Below are 22535 nucleotides of genomic sequence, written 5' to 3' on the forward strand. Positions count from 1 at the left end.
GTGGGTGATGAATGTTGCAACGAGGAGAAGGCTGGAGGCAGTGGAGATGTCATGTCTGAGGGCAATGTGTGGTGTGAATATAATGCAGAGAATTCGTAGTTTGGAAGTTAGGAGGAGGTGCGGGATTACCAAAACTGTTGTCCAGAGGGCTGAGGAAGGGTTGTTGAGGTGGTTCGGACATGTAGAGAGAATGGAGCGAAACAGAATGACTTCAAGAGTGTATCAGTCTGTAGTGGAAGGAAGGCGGGGTAGGAGTTGGCCTAGGAAGGGTTGGAGGGAGGGGGTAAAGGAGGTTTTGTGTGCGAGGGGCTTGGACTTCCAGCAGGCATGCGTGAGCGTGTTTGATAGGAGTGAATGGAGACAAATGGTTTTTAATACTTGACGTGCTGTTGGAGTGTGAGCAAAGTAACATTTATGAAGGGATTCAGGGAAACCGGCAGGCCGGACTTGAGTCCTGGAGATGGGAAGTACAGTGCCTGCACTCTGAAGGAGGGGTGTTAATGTTGCAGTTTAAAAACTGTAGTGTAAAGCACCCTTCTGGCAAGACAGTGATGGAGTGAATGATGGTGAAAGTTTTTCTTTTTCGGGCCACCCTGCCTTGGTGGGAATCGGCCAGTGTGATAATAAATAAAAAAATATTTAAATACATGTAGGTGATTCTTAAAAACAAATACTCTTAGTATCAGCAGTTTAAGAAACAATTTTTTAATGTAGTATTATTTACATTTAAAAACATGAACTATTGATATAATATACATGTACAGTAAACCCTTACATATTGTAGAAACTGTATTCCTGTAAATCACATTATAACATGATAACCTGGAATATGAGCAGTATGGAAAATAGAGAAGTTCATGTGAAGTTCCAAAAATCTAAGAAAGTTAATCCTGTCCCCCTTTCCCAAATTTTTGTTTCTATACATTGTAATATAGTAATATCATATACAAGTTACTTTTCATTCTGGCAGTTCTCAGTTCCAACACTTGAACATCTTGTAGAGCAGTGATAATGTTGACTTACGGAATCCAGATGGAAGGTTGTGTTTCTGGCGTAAATGTTGATGAATAGTTCAGTACATGATTGTTATCTGTCAGTGATATTGTATTCTATAGTACATCTCAGTATTGTGTTACCCTGTATTGATATATGGAGCTCATGATATGGCAGTCAAGTGGTTCTGAACCCAGCTTAATTTAAATCTTTTATTGATGTTAGGATCTGCTTTGGTAAAATCACTAGTAATATTCTCATACACTAGTTTCTCAACTTTTTCTAGAAATTTATCATTTCTGTTAATTGTTCTACAGTTTGTTATGTTTGTTATATGTCTTCCTCTTTCAACAGTTTGAGTATGTCTGCTTCCTCCATATTCTTAAAGCCTTCTCCACTCACTTTCCATACCATATCCACAATCACTCATACCTTTCTCCTGACTCTTTAGTGTGGGAAAACCATGAAAGATATTGATCACAGCAGGCTATAATTTTTCCCACCAGGAATTTAGAACAGGTTGCTTCAACCCATATAATGAAACCTTTACATACAGAATTGCATGGGGTAGTATAAATGTAATTTTCACACTTGAGTTAAAATTCATAACAAACAAATGCAACAATTCATAGGAGTAATGGGATTCAGGCCCGTGATCTAGTGGTCCTCGGATTACTGGTTAATGCTCTGTCAACAGATATACCTGGGCATCAGTAACATTCGGGTAGATCTGTTTGTGACTTGATTAAGCCCACTGTGTGGGCAAAACATTGTTAATAAGGGATTGCAATTTACTGCATTTGTCTTTATCTATCTTGCCAGTATTTTATACCATTTCTCTCTAACATCACAGAGGGTTATAAGTGATACTACAACCAGGAAATTGTTTTCTCTAGATAGGTTAGGGTTCACTGTACATGAAGGTATCAAATTTAAGAACTCGGTTAAATGTCAGATTAATTGGTTAAGTTTGTACTCGGGTGTTTGTAAAGAAATAAACTTAAAATTTTACTAGTGTATGCATGTGAGCCCATATTGATGACTTTAATATAGGATTAGGTTTTAATAAATTAAATATTAATGATTACCCAGATAATTGCTTGAAGATGTTAATTTGGAAAAAATAATTGTAGATGTTGGGAAGACACGTTACTCTGCCTTTCCTGAGGGTGGAGAGGACAATGAGGACCACACTCTCGTTACTCTTGAGTGGGATACTTGCTCACCAGACTACATCTTGGTGGCATACAGAGGAGGTGCTCTTTGGTTAGTTGATGTTAACAGCATGAGAATAATCACCAAGTATATCATGCCAATCTCAGCAAGTGTGAATACTTTGGCGTGGCTTCCCGATGCTCCAGGAATGTTTGTTACTGGAGGTATGTTTGTTAAAATAAAAGAAAAAACTTAAGTGCATTGATCATATATGACATGTATGTATGGCAATATTTGCTGTAAATGTAATGACAGTAGTAAGTTTCATTTGTACTCTTTAGTTGAATCTCTCTGTATACTTAACACAGTTTTACAAATGTTTTAATTAACCCTTAAACTGTCCAAACGTAGATCTACGTTTTTTCAACATTTGAAAGTATGTAAAAAAAGTAGATCTTTTTTTTTTTGAAATGATATTGATGTGAGGGTTGGAATAGTTTTAAAAATGCAGTATTAGAATGTGGGGCAGAAGTTTGTGGTTATAGAAGGGTGGGAGCAGGAGGAAAGAGGAGTGATTGGTGGAATGATGAAGTAAAGGGTGTGATAAAAGAAAAAAAGGTAGCTTATGAGAGGTTTTTACAAAGCAGAAGTGTTATAAGAAGAGCAGAGTATATGGAGAGTAAAAGAAAGGTAAAGAGAGTGGTGAGAGAGTGCAAAAGGAGAGCAGATGATAGAGTGGGAGAGGCACTGTCAAGAAATTTTAATGAAAATAAGAAAAAATTTTGGAGTGAGTTAAACAAGTTAAGAAAGCCTAGGGAAAATATGGATTTGTCAGTTAAAAACAGAGTAGGGGAGGTAGTAGATGGGGAGATGGAGGTATTGGGTAGATGGCGAGAATATTTTGAGGAACTTTTAAATGTTAAGGAAGAAACAGAAGCAGTAATTTCATGCACTGGTCAGGGAGGTATACCATCTTTTAGGAGTGAAGAAGAGCAGAATGTAAGTGTGGGGGAGGTACGTGAGGCATTACGTAAAATGAAAGGGGGTAAAGCAGCTGGAACTGATGGGATCATGACAGAAATGTTAAAAGCAGGGGGGGATATAGTGTTGGAGTGGTTGGTACTTTTGTTTAATAAATGTATGAAAGAGGGGAAGGTACCTAGGGATTGGCGGAGAGCATGTATAGTCCCTTTATATAAAGGGAAAGGGGACAAAAGAGACTGTAAAAATTATAGAGGAATAAGCTTACTGAGTATACCAGGAAAAGTGTACGGTAGGGTTATAATTGAAAGAATTAGAGGTAAGACAGAATGTAGGATTGCGGATGAGCAAGGAGGTTTCAGAGTGGGTAGGGGATGCGTAGATCAAGTGTTTACATTGAAGCATATATGTGAACAGTATTTAGATAAAGGTAGGGAAGTTTTTATTGCATTTATGGATTTAGAAAAGGCATATGATAGAGTGGATAGAGGAGCAATGTGGCAGATGTTGCAAGTATATGGAATAGGTGGTAAGTTATTAAATGCTGTAAAGAGTTTTTATGAGGATAGTGAGGCTCAGGTTAGGGTGTGTAGAAGAGAGGGAGACTACTTCCCAGTAAAAGTAGGTCTTAGACAGGGATGTGTAATGTCACCATGGTTGTTTAATATATTTATAGATGGGGTTGTAAAGGAAGTAAATGCTAGGGTGTTCGGGAGAGGGGTGGGATTAAATTTTGGGGAATCAAATTCAAAATGGGAATTGACACAGTTACTTTTTGCTGATGATACTGTGCTTATGGGAGATTCTAAAGAAAAATTGCAAAGGTTAGTGGATGAGTTTGGGAATGTGTGTAAAGGTAGAAAGTTGAAAGTGAACATAGAAAAGAGTAAGGTGATGAGGGTGTCAAATGATTTAGATAAAGAAAAATTGGATATCAAATTGGGGAGGAGGAGTATGGAAGAAGTGAATGTTTTCAGATACTTGGGAGTTGACGTGTCGGCGGATGGATTTATGAAGGATGAGGTTAATCATAGAATTGATGAGGGAAAAAAGGTGAGTGGTGCGTTGAGGTATATGTGGAGTCAAAAAACGTTATCTATGGAGGCAAAGAAGGGAATGTATGAAAGTATAGTAGTACCAACACTCTTATATGGGTGTGAAGCTTGGGTGGTAAATGCAGCAGCGAGGAGACGGTTGGAGGCAGTGGAGATGTCCTGTTTAAGGGCAATGTGTGGTGTAAATATTATGCAGAAAATTCGGAGTGTGGAAATTAGGAGAAGGTGTGGAGTTAATAAAAGTATTAGTCAGAGGGCAGAAGAGGGGTTGTTGAGGTGGTTTGGTCATTTAGAGAGAATGGATCAAAGTAGAATGACATGGAAAGCATATAAATCTATAGGGGAAGGAAGGCGGGGTAGGGGTCGTCCTCGAAAGGGTTGGAGAGAGGGGGTAAAGGAGGTTTTGTGGGCAAGGGGCTTGGACTTCCAGCAAGCGTGCGTGAGCGTGTTAGATAGGAGTGAATGGAGACGAATGGTACTTGGGACCTGACGATCTGTTGGAGTGTGAGCAGGGTAATATTTAGTGAAGGGATTCAGGGAAACCGGTTATTTTCATATAGTCGGACTTGAGTCCTGGAAATGGGAAGTACAATGCCTGCACTTTAAAGGAGGGGTTTGGGATATTGGCAGTGTGGAGGGATATGTTGTGTATCTTTATATGTGTATGCTTCTAGACTGTTGTATTCTGAGCACCTCTGCAAAAACAGTGATAATGTGCGAGTGTGGTGAAAGTGTTGAATGATGATGAAAGTATTTTCTTTTTGGGGATTTTCTTTCTCTTTTGGGTCACCCTGCCTCGGTGGGAGACGGCCGACTTGTTGAAAAAAAAAAAAAAAAAAAAAAAAAAAATTGATGTGTAAAAAATCTTTGATCTACGTTTTTTTTTTTTGTTATATTTGAAAATATATAAAAAATGTAGATCTGCTTTTGGAGCACTACACATATGAACGTAGATCTGCTTGGACAGTTTAAGGGTTAATATGGTTGGAAAAGAATATGCTTGCTTTTCCATACTTTATATATAGAAAAACATGCATTTGATTTGTAGATATAAAACTGTTTAGACATGCTAGATATATTAATAGGGAAAGTTTTATTTTGAAGTCTTACTGGCCCCAGCAATCCTGACGAGAGTACCATTAGTTTCTGGGCATTGGTGTCAACCCAACCACCTGCACTTCCTGCTCAAATCAGTTCCTAACATTTTTGCCATAATTTGTATTTTGCCCAGCAACTGGGTCAAACCCTGGCACTTTTTCTCACCCTTAAACCACTCCTAAAAAAAAAAAAAAAATAACTCCACTCACCAAACCTATTTTTCACCTATCCCAGCTTCCATGCTAACCCCCCACCAAAGGGTTTTGCCTTTTTGTGATTCAGTTTGAGATTCCAAGTTATGTTGAAAAAAGTTTGTCAATCTTTCAGATGCTGAAAAAGGCATTCTGCGTGTTTGGACAGTCAGTAAATCAACACCTGTAGAAAATAATGTTTTAAAAAACACAGGCTTTCATGTTCTTTGTGTTACACGAGTTTTAAATGTAAATGCTCCTCGAAACGTTCATCAAGACCAAACTAATGATCTGTCTGGTGAGAGGAAGGGACTCATGATCCCTAATGTGGCAGTTGTTACATTGTTTAAAGATGGAGGCGTTGGTCTGTACCACCTGAGAAGAAAACAGTGGATCTTTAATCGAGAACATGTAAGTTAATAAACCTTTACCCATCACAGATGTAAGCATTTTATTTCTGCTTGCATTTTCTTAAATTGTGGTTGCCTTTATAAAAAATGCTTATTCACTGTACATAATTCAGTAAATATCTCATATACTGTTTACAAAATCTTCTGCAAGTAATATATTGTATTATAAATTAAACATTGTTTCATTGATAATACATTCACAAAAAATGTAATTTCAGCATTATTTACAGGGTCACACCGAAACAATATTTGACTGCAGCTTTAAGCCTGAGGATAGTGATCTACTGGCTACTGCTTCTTTTGATGGATCTATTAAAATCTGGAAAATTGATACCATGGAAACAGTATGTATTATTGGTGTTTTAATAATTTTTTTTTTTTCAACAAACCGGCAGTATCCCACCAAGGTAGGGTGGCCCAAAAAGAAAAACGAAAGTTTCTCTTTTTAACCCATAAACGCTCCAAACGTATATATACGTTTTTTCAACATTTGAAAGTATGTAAAAAAGTAGATCTTTTTTTTTTTTACATTTGAAAATGTGTAAAAAACTTTGATCTACTTTTTTTTTTGTTATACAGTGGACCCCCGGTTTGCGATACTAATCCGTTCCTGAGAGCTCATCGTAAACCAAAAATATCGGAAAGCGAATCAATTTTCCCCATAAGAAATAATGGAAATCAAATTAACCCGTGCAAGACACTCAAAAGTATGAAAAAAAAAACTTTTACCACATGAAATATTAAGTTTAATGCAATAGAATAGTAATTACAATAACAACAATAACAATAAATAACAATAAATAACGAAAGAATAATTGACACTTACCTTTAATGAAGATCTGGTGATGATTGATGGGATGGGAGGAGGGGAGAGTGTGGATGGTGTTAGCATTTAGAAAGGGAATCCCCCTCCATTAGGACTTGAGGTAGCAAGTCCTTTTCCGGGGTTACTTCCCTTCTTCTTTTAATGCCACTAGGACCAGGTTGAGAGTCACTGGACTTCTGTCGCACAACATAACTGGCAGCCTCACCATGCCTAATCACACTATGTATACCACTACAATTCTTAAATCTTTCAAACCAACCTTTGCTGGCCTTAAATTCACTCACATCACCACTAGTTGCAGGCAATTTTTTTTACCAAATCATCATACAACTGCCTAGCCTTTTCACAAATGATTGCTTGAGAGATGCTATCTCCTGCTATCTGTTTTTCATTTATCCACACCAATAACAGTCTCTCAACATTTTCTTACACTTGCGGTCGCTGTTTTGTAATCACAGTTGCACCTTTTGCAAGAACAGCTTCCTTGATTGCTGTTTTCTTGCTCACTATAGTAGAGATGTTGATTGGGGTTTACTATGCAACCTGACCAGCTCCGACACACGCACTCCACTTTTGTACTTTCTTCATTTCAACAGTCATTAGCACCCTTGGTCTCGAAGGGTTGGCACTGGGAGCTTTCTTGGGGCCCATGGTGACTTATTTTGCAAAAACAGGCACCAAAAACAGTGATAATATGGATAATATGGAATGTACCGAATGTATCCTTAGATGCGCGCACACTGGCTGGCTTGTAAACACTGGCACACATGGGGCAGTTCAGGCCACACATGGACACGTCTCGTACGAACCACATCGCATACCGGGTTTTGTATTGGGAAGCAAGGCAAATTTTCTGCGATGTAATGCATCAGTTACCGGATTTATCGGATACCGATAGCATCACGAACCGGGGGTCCACTGTATTTGAAAATATGTAAAAAAAAACCTAGATCTACTTTTGGAGCACTACACATGTGAACGTAGATCTGCCTGGACCGTTTACGGGTTAAATATAGTAATTTATACAGGAGAAGGGGTTACTAGGCCCTTGCTCCCAGCATTTTAGTCGCCTCTTACAACACTCATGGCTTACGGAGGAAGAATTCTGTTCCATTTCCCCATGGTGATAAGAGGAAATAAACAAGAACAAGAACTAGAAAGAAAATAGAAGAAAACCCAGAGGGATGTGTATATATATGCGCTTGTACATGTACATGTATGCACTGGTCAGGGAGGTATACCATCTTTTAGGAGTGAAGAAGAGCAGAATGTAAGTGTGGGGGAGGTATGTGAGGCATTACATAAAATGAAAGGGGGTAAAGCAGCTGGAACTGATGGGATCATGACAGAAATGTTAAAAGCAGGGGGGGATATAGTGTTGGAGTGGTTGGTACTTTTGTTTAATAAATGTATGAAAGAGGGGAAGGTACCTAGGGATTGGCGGAGAGCATGAATAGTCCCTTTATATAAAGGGAAAGGGGACAAAAGAGACTGTAAAAATTATAGAGGAATAAATTTACTGAGTATACCAGGAAAAGTGTACGGTAGGGTTATAATTGAAAGAATTAGAGGTAAGACAGAATATAGGATTGCGGATGAACAAGGAGGTTTCAGAGTGGGTAGGGGATGTGTAGATCAAGTGTTTACATTGAAGCATGTATGTGAACAGTATTTAGATAAAGGTAGGGAAGTTTTTATTGCATTTATGGATTTAGAAAAGGCATATGATAGAGTGGATAGAGGAGCAATGTGGCAGATGTTGCAAGTATATGGAATAGGTGGTAAGTTATTAAATGCTGTAAAGAGTTTTTATGAGGATAGTGAGGCTCAGGTTAGGGTGTGTAGAAGAGAGGGAGACTACTTCCCGGTAAAAGTAGGTCTTAGACAGGGATGTGTAATGTCACCATGGTTGTTTAATATATTTATAGATGGGGTTGTAAAGGAAGTAAATGCTAGGGTGTTCGGGAGAGGGGTGGGATTAAATTTTGGGGAATCAAATTCAAAATGGGAATTGACACAGTTACTTTTTGCTGATGATACTGTGCTTATGGGAGATTCTAAAGAAAAATTGCAAAGGTTAGTGGATGAGTTTGGGAATGTGTGTAAAGGTAGAAAGTTGAAAGTGAACATAGAAAAGAGTAAGGTGATGAGGGTGTCAAATGATTTAGATAAAGAAAAATTGGATATCAAATTGGGGAGGAGGAGTATGGAAGAAGTGAATGTTTTCAGATACTTGGGAGTTGACGTGTTGGCGGATGGATTTATGAAGGATGAGGTTAATCATAGAATTGATGAGGGAAAAAAGGTGAGTGGTGCGTTGAGGTATATGTGGAGTCAAAAAACGTTATCTATGGAGGCAAAGAAGGGAATGTATGAAAGTATAGTAGTACCAACACTCTTATATGGGTGTGAAGCTTGGGTGGTAAATGCAGCAGCGAGGAGACGGTTGGAGGCAGTGGAGATGTCCTGTTTAAGGGCAATGTGTGGTGTAAATATTATGCAGAAAATTCGGAGTGTGGAAATTAGGAAAAGGTGAGGAGTTAATAAAAATATTAGTCAGAGGCCAGAAGAGGGGTTGTTAAGGTGGTTTGGTCATTTAGAGAGAATGGATCAAAGTAGAATGACATGGAAAGCATATAAATCTACAGGGGAAGGAAGGCGGGGTAGGGGTCGTCCTCGAAAGGGTTGGAGAGAGGGGGTAAAGGAGGTTTTGTGGGCAAGGGGCTTGGACTTCCAGCAAGCGTGCGTGAGCGTGTTAGATAGGAGTGAATGGAGACGAATGGTACTTGGGACCTGACAATCTGTTGGAGTGTGAGCAGGGTAATATTTAGTGAAGGGATTCAGGGAAACTGGTTATTTTCATATAGTCGGACTTGAGTCCTGGAAATGGGAAGTACAATGCCTGCACTTTAAAGGAGGGGTTTGGGATATTTGCAGTTTGGAGGGATATGTTGTGTATCTTTATATGTGTATGCTTCTAAACTGTTGTATTCTGAGCACCTCTGCAAAAACAGTGATAATGTGCGAGTGTGGTGAAAGTGTTGAATGATAATGAAAGTATTTTCTTTTTGGGGATTTTCTTTCTTTTTTGGGTCACCCTGCCTTGGTGGGAGACGGCCGACTTGTTGAAAAAAACAAAACAAAAAAAAAAACATGTATGTGTAGTGTGACCTAAGTGTAAGTAGAAGTAGCAAGACTTAACTGAAATCTTGCATGTTTAAGAGACAGAAAAAAAACACCAGCAATCCTACCATCATGTGAAACAATTACAGGATTCCATTTTACACTCACTTGGCAGGACGGTAGCACCTCCCTGGGCGGTTGCTGTTTACCATCCTACTACCTATTGTATACATAAAATGCAGACTGAGGTCATTTTGGTTCCTATATGTAGATTCTCTGTATATGAGACTTTAGACCCCTATTTCAAGTACATCTATATTTCCTTAAAGTTAAATGAGATAGATTAGTTGATAAAGCATACTAGTTTTTGTAAATTCATTGATCATGTTTTAAAAACAATTCTGTTGTAGTTTTGAATTCTAATGCTGAAAAATTATAATTTCGGTAGGCCAGAAATTCATGTTGCAGAATTCCCTTAAATATGCAGCAGCGAGGAGACGGTTGGAGGCAGCGGAGATGTCCTGTTTAAGGGCAATGTGTGGTGTAAATATTATGCAGAAAATTCGGAGTGTGGAAATTAGGAGAAGGTGTGGAGTTAATAAAAGTATTAGTCAGAGGGCAGAAGAGGGGTTGTTGAGGTGGTTTGGTCATTTAGAGAGAATGGATCACAGTAGAATGACATGGAAAGCATATAAATCTATAGGGGAAGGAAGGCGGGGTAGGGGTCGTCCTCGAAAGGGTTGGAGAGAGGGGGTAAAGGAGGTTTTGTGGGTAAGGGGCTTAGACTTCCAGCAAGCGTGCGTGAGCGTGTTAGATAGGAGTGAATGGAGACGAATGGTACTTGGGACCTGACGATCTGTTGGAGTGTGAGCAGGGTAATATTTAGTGAAGGGATTCAGGGAAACCGGTTATTTTCATATAGTCGGACTTGAGTCCTGGAAATGGGAAGTACAATGCCTGCACTTTAAAGGAGGGGTTTGGGATATTGGCAGTTTGGAGGGATATGTTGTGTATCTTTATATGTTTATGCTTCTAGACTGTTGTATTCTGAGCACCTCTGCAAAAACAGTGATAATGTGCGAGTGTGGTGAAAGTGTTGAATGATGATGAAAGTATTTTCTTTTTGGGGATTTTCTTTCTTTTTTGGGTCACCCTGCCTCGGTGGGAGACGGCCGACTTGTTGAAAAAAAAAAAAAAAAAAAAAAAAAAAAAAAAATGGCTGGCTATACTGTAGTGTAAATTACATTAATATTGTAGTTCTTTAAGAAATTGTGTTAAAAATAACAGAGGTCTAGTAAATCCAGAAAAGTTGTTCAGGAGTTGTTGGCAGGAGGAAAGAGGAGTGATTGGTGGAATGATGAAGTAAAGGGTGTGATAAAAGAGAAAAAGGTAGCTTACGAGAGGTTTTTACAAAGCAGAAGTGTTATAAGAAGAGCAGAGTATATGGAGAGTAAAAGAAAGGTGAAGAGAGTGGTGAGAGAGTGCAAAAGGAGATCAGATGAAAGAGTGGGAGAGGCACTGTCAAGAAATTTTAATGAAAATAAGAAAAAATTTTGGAGTGAGTTAAACAAGTTAAGAAAGCCTAGGGAAAGTATGGATTTGTCAGTTAAAAACAGAGTAGGGGAGTTAGTAGATGGGGAGAGGGAGGTATTAGGTAGATGGCGAGAATATTTTGAGGAACTTTTAAATGCTGAGGAAGAAAGGGAGGCGGTAATTTCATGCACTGGCCAGGGAGGTATACCATCTTTTAGGAGTGAAGAAGAGCAGAATGTAAGTGTGGTGGAGGTACGTGAGGCATTACATAGAATGAAAGGGGGTAAAGCAGCTGGAACTGATGGGATCATGACAGAAATGTTAAAAGCAGGGGGGGATATAGTGTTGGAGTGGTTGGTACTTTTGTTTAATAAATGTATGAAAGAGGGGAAGGTACCTAGGGATTGGCGGAGAGCATGTATAGTCCCTTTATATAAAGGGAAAGGGGACAAAAGAGATTGTAAAAATTATAGAGGAATAAGTTTACTGAGTATACCAGGAAAAGTATACGGTAGGGTTATAATTGAAAGAATTAGAGGTAAGACAGAATGTAGAATTGCGGATGAGCAAGGAGGCTTAAGAGTGGGTAGGGGATGTGTAGATCAAGTGTTTACATTGAAGCATATATATGAACAGTATTTAGATAAAGGTAGGGAAGTTTTTATTGCATTTATGGATTTAGAAAATGCATATGATAGAGTGGATAGAGGAGCAATGTGGCAGATGTTGCAAGTATATGGAATAGGTGGTAAGTTACTAAATGCTGTAAAGAGCTTTTATGAGGATAGTGAGGCTCAGGTTAGGGTGTGTAGAAGAGAGGGAGACTACTTCCCGGTAAAAGTAGGTCTTAGACAGGGATGTGTAATGTCACCATGGTTGTTTAATATATTTATAGATGGGGTTGTAAAAGAAGTAAATGCTAGGGTGTTCGGGAGAGGGGTGGGATTAAATTATGGGGAAGCAAATTCAAAATGGGAATTGACACAGTTACTTTTTGCTGATGATACTGTGCTTATGGGAGATTCTAAAGAAAAATTGCAAAGGTTAGTGGATGAGTTTGAGAATGTGTGTAAAGATAGAAAGTTGAAAGTGAACATAGAAAAGAGTAAGGTGATGAGGGTATCAAATGATTTAGATAAAGAAAAATTGGATATCAAATTGGGGAGGAGGAGTATGGAAGAAGTGAATGTTTTCAGATACTTGGGAGTTGACGTGTCGGCGGATGGATTTATGAAGGATGAGGTTAATCATAGAATTGATGAGGGAAAAAAGGTGAGTGGTGCGTTGAGGTATATGTGGAGTCAAAAAACGTTATCTATGGAGGCAAAGAAGGGAATGTATGAAAGTATAGTAGTACCAACACTCTTATATGGATGTGAAGCTTGGGTGGTAAATGCAGCAGCAAGGAGACGGTTGGAGGCAGTGGAGATGTCCTGTCTAAGGGCAATGTGTGGTGTAAATATTATGCAGAAAATTCGGAGTGTGGAAATTAGGAGAAGGTGTGGAGTTAATAAAAGCATTAGTCAGAGGGCAGAAGAGGGGTTGTTGAGGTGGTTTGGTCATTTAGAGAGAATGGATCAAAGTAGACTGACATGGAAAGCATATAAATCTATAGGGGAAGGAAAGAGGGGTAGGGGTTGTCCTCGAAAGGGTTGGAAAGAGGGGGTAAAGGAGGTTTTGTGGGCGAGGAGCTTGGACTTCCAGCAAGCGTGCATGAGCGTGTTAGATAGGAGTGAATGGAGACGAATGATACTTGGGACCTGACGATCTGTTGGAGTGTGAGCAGGGTAATATTTAGTGGGGGGATTCAGGGAAACCGGTTATTTTCATATAGTCGGACTTGAGTCCTGGAAGTGGGAAGTACAATGCCTGCACTTTAAAGGAGGGGTTTGGGATATTGGCAGTTTGGAGGGATGTGTTGTGTATCTTTATACGTATATGCTTCTAAACTGTTGTATTCTGAGCATCTCTGCAAAAACAGTGATAATGTGTGAGTGTGGTGAAAGTGTTGAATGATGATGAAATTATTTTCTTTTTGGGGATTTTCTTTCTTTTTTTGGGTCACCCTGCCTCGGTGGGAGACGACCAACTTGTTGAAAAAAAAAAAAAAAAAAACAAGATCACTGGGACAGGCTGGCATGTTGCCCACAGCGCCTTCATATGCTCACTTCTCTCCTGCTAGACTCAATTAATTTTTTAATTTTTGCTGGACAAAGATGTTTCTATTAATTCCAGAAAGATTTAAGATCCATAACTGCAGGGTAGATAAAATGTATAGAAATAATTTAAGCACAGTTAGTGTGTGTATATATTTGCTGCTTGTGGAATACAGCTCATTGCATCCTGCCCTCAACATGTAATCATCCTGCCCTCAACATGTAGTTTCAAATTTAGGTTGGATAAGTACATGAGTGGGAGGGGTTGGATTTGAGTGGGACTTTCACATCAGAGCTTATTTCTTGGGTGGCATTGAAAATTGGGTTGGGCAAATGTTTTGTTAGTGGGATGAATTGTAAAGGACCTGCCTAGTATGGGCCAACAGGCCTCCTGCAGTGTTCCTCCTTTCTTATGTTCTTATGTTCATCATAATTATAGTATTTTTCAATTGAATATTGTTTCACACACCTTAAGAATATTCCAATTGTCAGCTGTATTTATAATTGTGGGTAATACATCCTGCTAGGAGAAAGGGAGATTAGTTCCCAGTAAAAGTAGGTCTTAGACAGGGTTGTGTAATGTCACCATGGTTGTTTAACATATTTATAGATGGGGTTGTAAAAGAAGTAAATGCTAGAGTGTTGGGGAGAGGGGTGGGATTAAATTATGGGGAATCAAATACAAAATGGGAGTTGACACAGTTACTTTTTGCTGATGATACTGTGCTTTTGGGAGATTCTAAAGTTGCAAAGGTTAGTGGATGAGTTTGGAAGGGTGTGTAAAGGTAGAAACTTGAAAGTGAACATAGATAAGAGTAAGGTGATGAGGGTATCAAACAATTTAGATAAAGAAAAATTGAATATCACATTGGAGGAAGGGAGTATGGAAGAAGTGAATGTGTTCAGATATTTGGGAGTTGACTTGTCAGCAGATGGGTTTATGAAGGATGAGGTTAACCACTGAGTTGATGAAGGAAAAAAAAGTGAGTGGTGCTCTGAGGTATCTGTGGAAACAAAAAATGTTATCCATGGAGGCAAAGAAGAGACTGTTTGAGAGTATAGTGGTACAAACACACTCATATGGATGTGCAATGTATGGTGTAAATATTATGCAGAGAATTCGTAGTGTGGAAATTAGAATGAAGTGTGGAGTTACTAAAAGTTTTAGCTAGAGGGCTGAAGAGGGGTTATTGAGGCGGTTTGGTCATTTAGAGGGAATGGAACAAAGTAGAATGACTTGAAGAAGGAAGGAAGGAAGAGGTTGGGGGTCATCTTAGGAAAGGTTGGAGGAAGGGGGTAAGGGAGGTTTTGTGAGTGAGGGGCTTGGACTTCCAGGAAGTGTGCTTGTGAATGTTAGATAGGAGTGAATGGAGATGAATGGCTTTAGGGACCTGACAAGCTGTTGAAGAGTGAGCAGGGTAATATTTTGTGAAGGGAGTCATGGAAGCTGGTTAGCTGGATTTGAGTCCTGGAAGTGGGAAGTACAATGCCTATACTTTAAAGGAGGGGTTTACAATATTGGCTCTTTGGAGTGACATCTAACCTGTCGTATCTGAGTGCCTCTGCGACAGTAATTATGTATGAATGATGGTGAGTGTTGAATGATGATAAAAGTTTTTTCTTTCTTTTTTTGGGTCACCCTGCCTCAGTGGGAAACTGCAACATGTTAAAAAAAAAAAAAACTTCCTGCTATTATTTTTATACCACTTTTGTGTAATTAAGAATGTTTCATCTTGTCCTCTTTGTTGTTACTATTGTTCCAAAACTTTCCTTCTCCGTTTATCAAATCATCTCTTTAATTTGTAAGTAATTATTTTATTTCCATCTCTTAATCAGTTTTCCAACAAAGGCAAATTCAGTGATTTCTGTCTTTGCTATTAATATTTCTTGCTTACGATATTCATTTTACTGCTTTTGTTTGACATTTTGTTTGCCTCTCTCTGTATTCAGACTTCAAGTGGGTGAGGGTGCCTTGATGCTTGTGATGGGCCTTTGATCCACATCCTTGGCTCATGCCTGATTGCCTTCTGTTTCCCAGGCACTGTATAACCTCTCTGGGTTTAGCACTTCATCATGAATATAATAGTCATCTAAATGCAGACTACACTACAGTTGCGTACTCCAGTTGGGAAGAAATTGTTGGAAGATGTGTTTGATCTTGTTTATATATGAATTACAAGAAATTTTCTCTCTCACACAGGTAGACCATCTTCCCAACTGTAATAGCATCATATACTCACTATCATGGGCACCAGCTGACCTTAACTGTATAGTAGCAGGAACCTCTGGAGGAGATGTCTTCATTTGGGATGTAGGCAAACACAAGATCTTGCAAGATATATGTTCCCACAAAGACAAAAAAGTGTTTTGTGTGGCATGGAATCACAAGGATGCCAGAAGAATAGCATCTGCAGGTAAAACTTTTTTTGTTTTCTGGTGAGTAATTGATTTGGAAAATGGAAAATTTGAAAAAGTGAGTTTTTTTTTTTTTTATAAATTTCATGCATATAAACAATTAAGCAGAAATAGGCATAACTTGCCTAATCACAATGGTGTCAGTCTATTCTTGATTATGATTTATTTTATCTATTCTAGATATTTTTTTGTATTCATTTAATCATATCCCATTACTTAGCTGGGTGATGTCAGTGTGTGTGTATTTTACATTTCCTCTACCTTTGTCTTTGACTTTAGTTTATGTTAATAAGGCTTTTTGCATTTACCATAGATAGTTTTTATCTATATAGTTATTGGAAATCACATTCATATCATATTTACCTATGATGTCAGGTGAATCAGGGTACTGCTATGTTCACCAAGTGAGCGGGACTCTGTTACAAGACTACCGTCACCCAGGTCCTGTTTATGGCTGTGACTGGCGAGATGCTGATATATTAGCCACAGGCTGTGAGGATGGGAAGATTCGAATCTTTAATGTAACAAAAAATAGAAGAGAGCCTTTGACAGAGCTGAAAGGTAGGTTATTGTCTTATATTTATTTCCTAATAAGGAATCAAATACAAAATGGGATTTGACACAGTTGCTTTTTGCTGATGATACTGTGCTTTTGGGAGATTCTAAAGAAAAGTTGCAAAGGTTAGTGGATGAGTTTGGGAGGGTGTGTAAAGGTAGAAAGATGAAAATGAACATAGATAAGAGTAAGGTGATGAGGGTAACAAATGATTTAGATAAAGAAAAATTGGATATCACATTGGAGGGAGTGAGTATGGAAGAAGTGAATATGTTCAGATATTTGGGAATTGCCTTTTCTAAATCCATAAATGCAATAAAAACTTCCCTTCCTTTATCTAAATACTGTTCACATATATGCTTCAATGTAAACACTTGATCTACACATCCCCTACCCACTCTGAAACATCCTTGCTCATCCACAATCCTACATTCTGTCTTACCTCTAGTTCTTTCAATTTTAACCCTACCGTACACTTTTCCTGGTATACTCAGTAACTTATTCCTCTATAATTTTTACAGTCTCTTTTGTCCCCCTTCCCTAAATAAATCAAATGAACCATTCATCCAAATCAGTGAAATAGTAAATAAACTAAATAATTTCTTTTTGGCTGTAGGATCAGTCCTATCCAGAAAAATTCCAACTATTGTACCAGCAAAGATTTTCTTATAGATAATAGCCCAAAGCAAGAAATAAAACTAATGTACCTTCACACATATATAACAGCAGCACAAGTATTGTACTATCACCAACTGTATTGAGATGTAACTGAATTACAGTATTATGTTGATACACCTGTTGTGCAGCTATTTACCAATACAGAGCATATTGATGCTGTTCTAAAGAGTTAACATTGTTGATGCTGTTCTAAACTCCTCTCAGTCAAAAGATAGTGAAGACAGTGATGAGGATGTATGTGATTAAAGGATTTCATGAAAGAGTCTGTACTTAAAAATATTTTTAATATTTATATAGCTTTAACAGAGTTTTGGGTTTTCAGCTCATCTGAAAAAGGTGTTTCGTGTCAAGTGGAATCCAGTGTATGCTGATATCTTGTGTAGTGGCAGTGATGATTCATCTGTTAGAATATGGTCGTATGCAAAGGCGCAGTGTTTAACAATTCTGGTTGGCCATTCTGACAATGTGCGTGGTTTGGCTTGGTGTCCTGAAGTTCCCTTTTTGCTTATTTCTGGCTCCTGGGACCGAACAATGAGGGTGTGGGATGCTCGTCATGCTACCTGCCTTGACGTTGTTCTTGATCATGGAGCTGATGTGTATGGTATGTTATGGAGTTTTTGTACTTGTTCCCTCTTAAGTTTTGTTTTTGCTATCTTGACCACAAAACTTTACTTGGATATTTGTATATCTTCAAATTTATGAAAAAATCATTAGTTTCTGAGCCTTTAATACAGCCTTTTTATAAATGAGTATTATTATTATAATCATAATGAAGTGCTACACCCACTAGGGTCATGCAGTATAAATGAGTAACAATTTTATATACAAGTATTAAATTATGTAAATAAGTGTGTCTTGTAATTTTATGGAAGAAAAATATTTTTAATTTATAGGACTAAGCATCCACCCTGTACGTCCATTTCTGCTTGCATCTTGTTCACGGGATTCTACAATGCGGCTTTGGTCATTAACCTCATTTGTGGCTCCACTCTACCTGAAAGTTTTAGCAGGAAAGACTACTGAAGAAATTATCAGGAACAATGGTTAGTTTTTTTGTATTGAACATATAATATTCTTGAATTTTCAAGCAGTTTCCTGATTAAAATTTACTTACTCTAAAGGATATCTATTTTCACTGGTGATGCAGGTGAATTAAAGTGGTTTAAGTGAATTAAATTAGGGAGTGATTGAAACCCATTATTCATTAACCCTTTCAGGGTTTCAGACGTACTAGTACGGCTTACGCATCAGGGTTTTTGACGTACTAATACGCCTAAATTCTAGCGCCCTCAAATCTAGTGATAGAAAGCTGGTAGGCCTACATATGAAAGAATGGGTCTATGTGGTCAGTGTGCGCAGTATAAAAAAATCCTGCAGCACACAGTGCGTAATGAGAAAAAAAAAACTTTGACCATGTTTTTGGATTAAAACAGCGACTTTGCACTGTATTTTCGTGTAGTATTTATTGTTGTATTCTAGTTTTCCTGGTCTCATTTTATAGAAGGGAAGACATATTACAGAAATTGAGATGATTTTGACTGGTTTTACAGTGAAAAGTATTTTGAAATTGAGCTCAAAGTAGCAGAAATGTTCAATTTTTACCAAAGCTCAAAAGTAAACAAATCATGCTACACGTCCAGTACACGCCAACTGGTGAGTCTAATATTCTTTCACAAGTGCGCTGATATTATTTATACCATTTCCACACTAATGCAGTAGTCTGCATAACAGTAAATCTTCTATTTTTTTGTGTGAATAAAAATTCAAAGTGGAAAGCAAAAGACTGTAAAAGGGGTGTGGGGACGTGACTAATGAACTGAGGAAATGTTATTTTAGTGCCAGGAATGTCTTTTTTGTTTATTCTAGACCCTACTCGGAAATTGGCATCTTTTGAAATTTGTGTGAAATTGGCAAAATTGCTAAATTCTGACCACTTTATTGGATAGTTGAAATCGGTAAATGGGTGGTTTCTTGTACTCATTCGATAGAAAAAATGAAGTTTAACGAAATAGTTATGATTTTTGTCGACTAGTACATCGGAATTTTCCGAAAATAGGGCTCAAAGTGGGTGAAATCGCCGATGCGTAAACATCGTTGAGACCACTAACTTCGCGAGAGCATAATTCTGTAAGTTTTCCATCAAATTTCATATTTTTGGTGTCATTATGATTGGGAAAAGATTATCTATCATTTCATAAGAAAAAATTTTTTTTTTTTTTTTTTGAAAAATTTCCGACCCTGAGAACAAGTTTAGGAGAGATCCTGCCGACCCTGAAAGGGTTACTCTCACTAACCACTGAAGTAAACTCATCCTGGAGAACAGAGAATTGATTTCCTACCTTCACATTTACTCTGTTAACCTTCCTTATCATCCTTCTTCGTGAATTGTGAACCAGTTGCCACTTAAAGCAGCTGCCAGTCTCTGTATCACTGCTGGTAACTTTTTCCTTCTCACCAGCTACAACCATCTCATACTCACTCCCAAACCCATCTAGACAAAGCTTCAGCCTCCTATTTTCCTCCTGAAGAAGTAGAATCTCCTTCTTCAACACTTTAACGTGTGATTCTAAAACACTACAACAAGCCATGGTGCTAGGTAACACCCCATGCTAATCCCAGACAGCTTAGGACAGATATGACCACAAGTGACCACTGTGGAAATTAGGAGGAGGTGTCAGATTACTAAAAGTATTAGTTAGAGGGCTGAAGAGGGGCTGTTGAGGTGGTTTGGTCATTTAGAGAGAATGAAATAAAGTAGAATGACTTGAAGAGCATATAAATGTGTAGGAGAAGAAAGAAAGGGTAGGGGTCATCCCCAAAAAGGTTGGAGGGAGGGGTTAAAGGAAGTTTTATGGGCTAGGGGCTTGGACTTCCAGCAAGCATGTGTGTGCATGTTAGGAGTGAATGGAGAAGAATGGTTTTTGGGACCTGATGAGCTGTTGGAGTGTGAGCAGTGTAATATTTTGTGAAAGGATTCAGGGAAATCGGTTAACCAGACTTGAGTCCTGGAAATGGGAAGTACAATGCCTGCACTTTAACCCTTTCAGGGTCAACAGGCCCTCTCCTAAACTTGTTCTCAGAGTTGGAATTTTTTTGAAAAAAAAAATTGTTATTTTTTCTTATGAAATGATATAGAATCTTTTCCTGATCATAATGACACCAAAAGTATGAAATTTGATTGAAAACGTACGGAATTATGCTCTCATGAAGTTAGCAGTCTCAACAATGTTTACGCATCAGCGATTTTGCCCACTTTGAGCCCTATTTTCAGCCAATTCCAATGTACCAGTTGACAAAAATAATACCTGTTTCGCTATAACTCCATTTTTTCTATCAAAGGAGTACAAGAAACCACCCATTTACCGATTTCAACTATCCAATAAAGTGGTCAGAAGTTGGTAATTTTGCCAATTTCACACACATTTCAAAAGATGCCAATTTCCAAATAGGGTCCAGAATAAACAAGACAGACATTCCTGGCACTAAAATAACATTTTTTCCTGTTCATTAGTCACGTCCCCAGGCCTCTCTTACATTTCTTTTGCTTTCCACTTTGAATTTTTATTCTCACAAAAAATAGAAGATTTACTGTTATGCAGACTACTGCATTAGTTCAGAAATGGTATAAATAATATCAGCACACTTTTGGAAGAATATTAGACTCACCAATTCATGTGTATTGGACACGTGGCATGATTTGTTTACTTTTGAACTTTGGCAAAAATCGAACATTTCTGCTACTTTAAGCTCAATTTCAAGGGCTTTTCATTGTGAAACCAATCAAAATCATCTCAATTTCTGTAATATGTCTTCTGTTCTATAAAACGAGACCAGGAAAACTAGAATACAACCATAAATAACATATGAAAATACACTGCAAAGTCACTGTTTTAAAGCAAAAACACGGCTGGAATTTCTTTATACTGTGCACACTGACCACATAGTCCCATTCTTTCATATGTAGGCCTACATGCTTTCTCTCGCTAGATTTGAAGGTGCTAGAATTTATGCATACTAGTACGGCACCAACCCTGGCATACAGGCCATACTAGTATGGCACCAACCCTGAAAGGGTTAAAGGAGGGGGTTTCGGGTATTGGCAATTTAGAGGAATGTCTAAGCTGTCATATCTGAGCTCCTCTGCAAAGACAGTGATTATGTGTGAGTGATGGTGAAAGTGTTGAATGATTATGAAAGTTTTTTCTTTCTCTTTGGGTTTTTCTTTCTTTTTGGGTCACCCTACCTCAGTGGAAAACGGGTGACATGTTAAAAAAAAAAATTATATATTGGTCCCTTTCAGGAGGCTCTACAAGTCATTAAGCACAAGCAGTATTTGGGGCCCTCTTGTACTCTAATAAATCATAAAAATTAATAAGTAAAATTACAAATTTAATCATCAAATAATGACAAAAGGACATTTGGTCCAATACAGGAAATGTTTTACAGTATTATTATTATTATTATTATTATTATTATTATTATTATTATAATAATATATATTTTTTTTTTCAACAAATTGGCCGTCTCCCACCGAGGCAGGGTGACCCAAAAAAGAAAGAAAATCCCCAAAAAGAAAATACTTTCATCATCATTCAACACTTTCACCACACTCACACATTATCACTGTTTTTGCAAAGGTGCTCAGAATACAACAGTTTAGAAGCATATACATATAAAGATACACAACATATCCCTCCAAACTGCCAATATCCCAAACCCCTCCTTTAAAGTGCAGGCATTGTACTTCTCATTTCCAGGACTCAAGTCCGACTATATGAAAATAACCGTTTTCCCTGAATCCCTTCAACAAATATTTCCCTGCTCACACTCCAACAGATCGTCAGGTCCCAAGTAGTGAATGGAGACGAATGGTACTTGGGACCTGACGATCTGTTGGAGTGTGAGCAGGGTAATATTTAGTGAAGGGATTCAGGGAAACCGGTTATTTTCATATAGTCAGACTTGAGTCCTAGAAATGGGAAGTACAATACCTGCATTTTAAAGGAGGGGTTTGGGATATTGGCAGTTTGAAGGGATATGTTGTGTATCTTTATACGTATATGCTTCTAAACTGTTGTATTCTGAGCACCTTTGCAAAAACAGTGATAATGTGTAAGTGTGGTGAAAGTGTTGAATGATGATGAAAGTATTTTCTTTTTGGGGATTTTCTTTCTTTTTTGAGTCACCCTGCCTCAGTGGGAGACAGCCGATTTGTTGAAAAAAAAAATTTATATTATTATAATAATAATAATAATAATAATAATAATAATAATAATAATAATAATAATAATAATACTGTAAAACATTTCCTGTATTGGACCAAATGTCCTTTTGTCATTATTTGATGATTAAATTTGTAATTTTA

The 22535-nt window shown here is 37.9% G+C and overlaps 1 protein-coding gene across 3 annotated transcripts in view; it reads left to right on the top strand.

Moving 5' to 3' along the window:
* The window catches only part of LOC128691214 (WD repeat-containing protein 17-like), a 245478-nt gene that overhangs the window by 59402 nt on the left and 163541 nt on the right, over positions 1-22535 (top strand). For all 3 annotated transcript variants that reach the window (XM_053780080.2, XM_053780079.2, XM_053780078.2), the window contains exons 7-13: positions 2127-2372; positions 5610-5884; positions 6114-6227; positions 15722-15935; positions 16312-16497; positions 17493-17771; positions 18064-18213. In XM_053780080.2, coding sequence (XP_053636055.2) covers positions 2127-2372; positions 5610-5884; positions 6114-6227; positions 15722-15935; positions 16312-16497; positions 17493-17771; positions 18064-18213 — 1464 coding nt within the window. The remainder of the gene's footprint in view (positions 1-2126; positions 2373-5609; positions 5885-6113; positions 6228-15721; positions 15936-16311; positions 16498-17492; positions 17772-18063; positions 18214-22535) is intronic.

The sequence above is a fragment of the Cherax quadricarinatus genome, chromosome 27, assembly GCF_038502225.1.
Source record: "Cherax quadricarinatus isolate ZL_2023a chromosome 27, ASM3850222v1, whole genome shotgun sequence".
NCBI lineage: Eukaryota > Metazoa > Arthropoda > Malacostraca > Decapoda > Parastacidae > Cherax > Cherax quadricarinatus.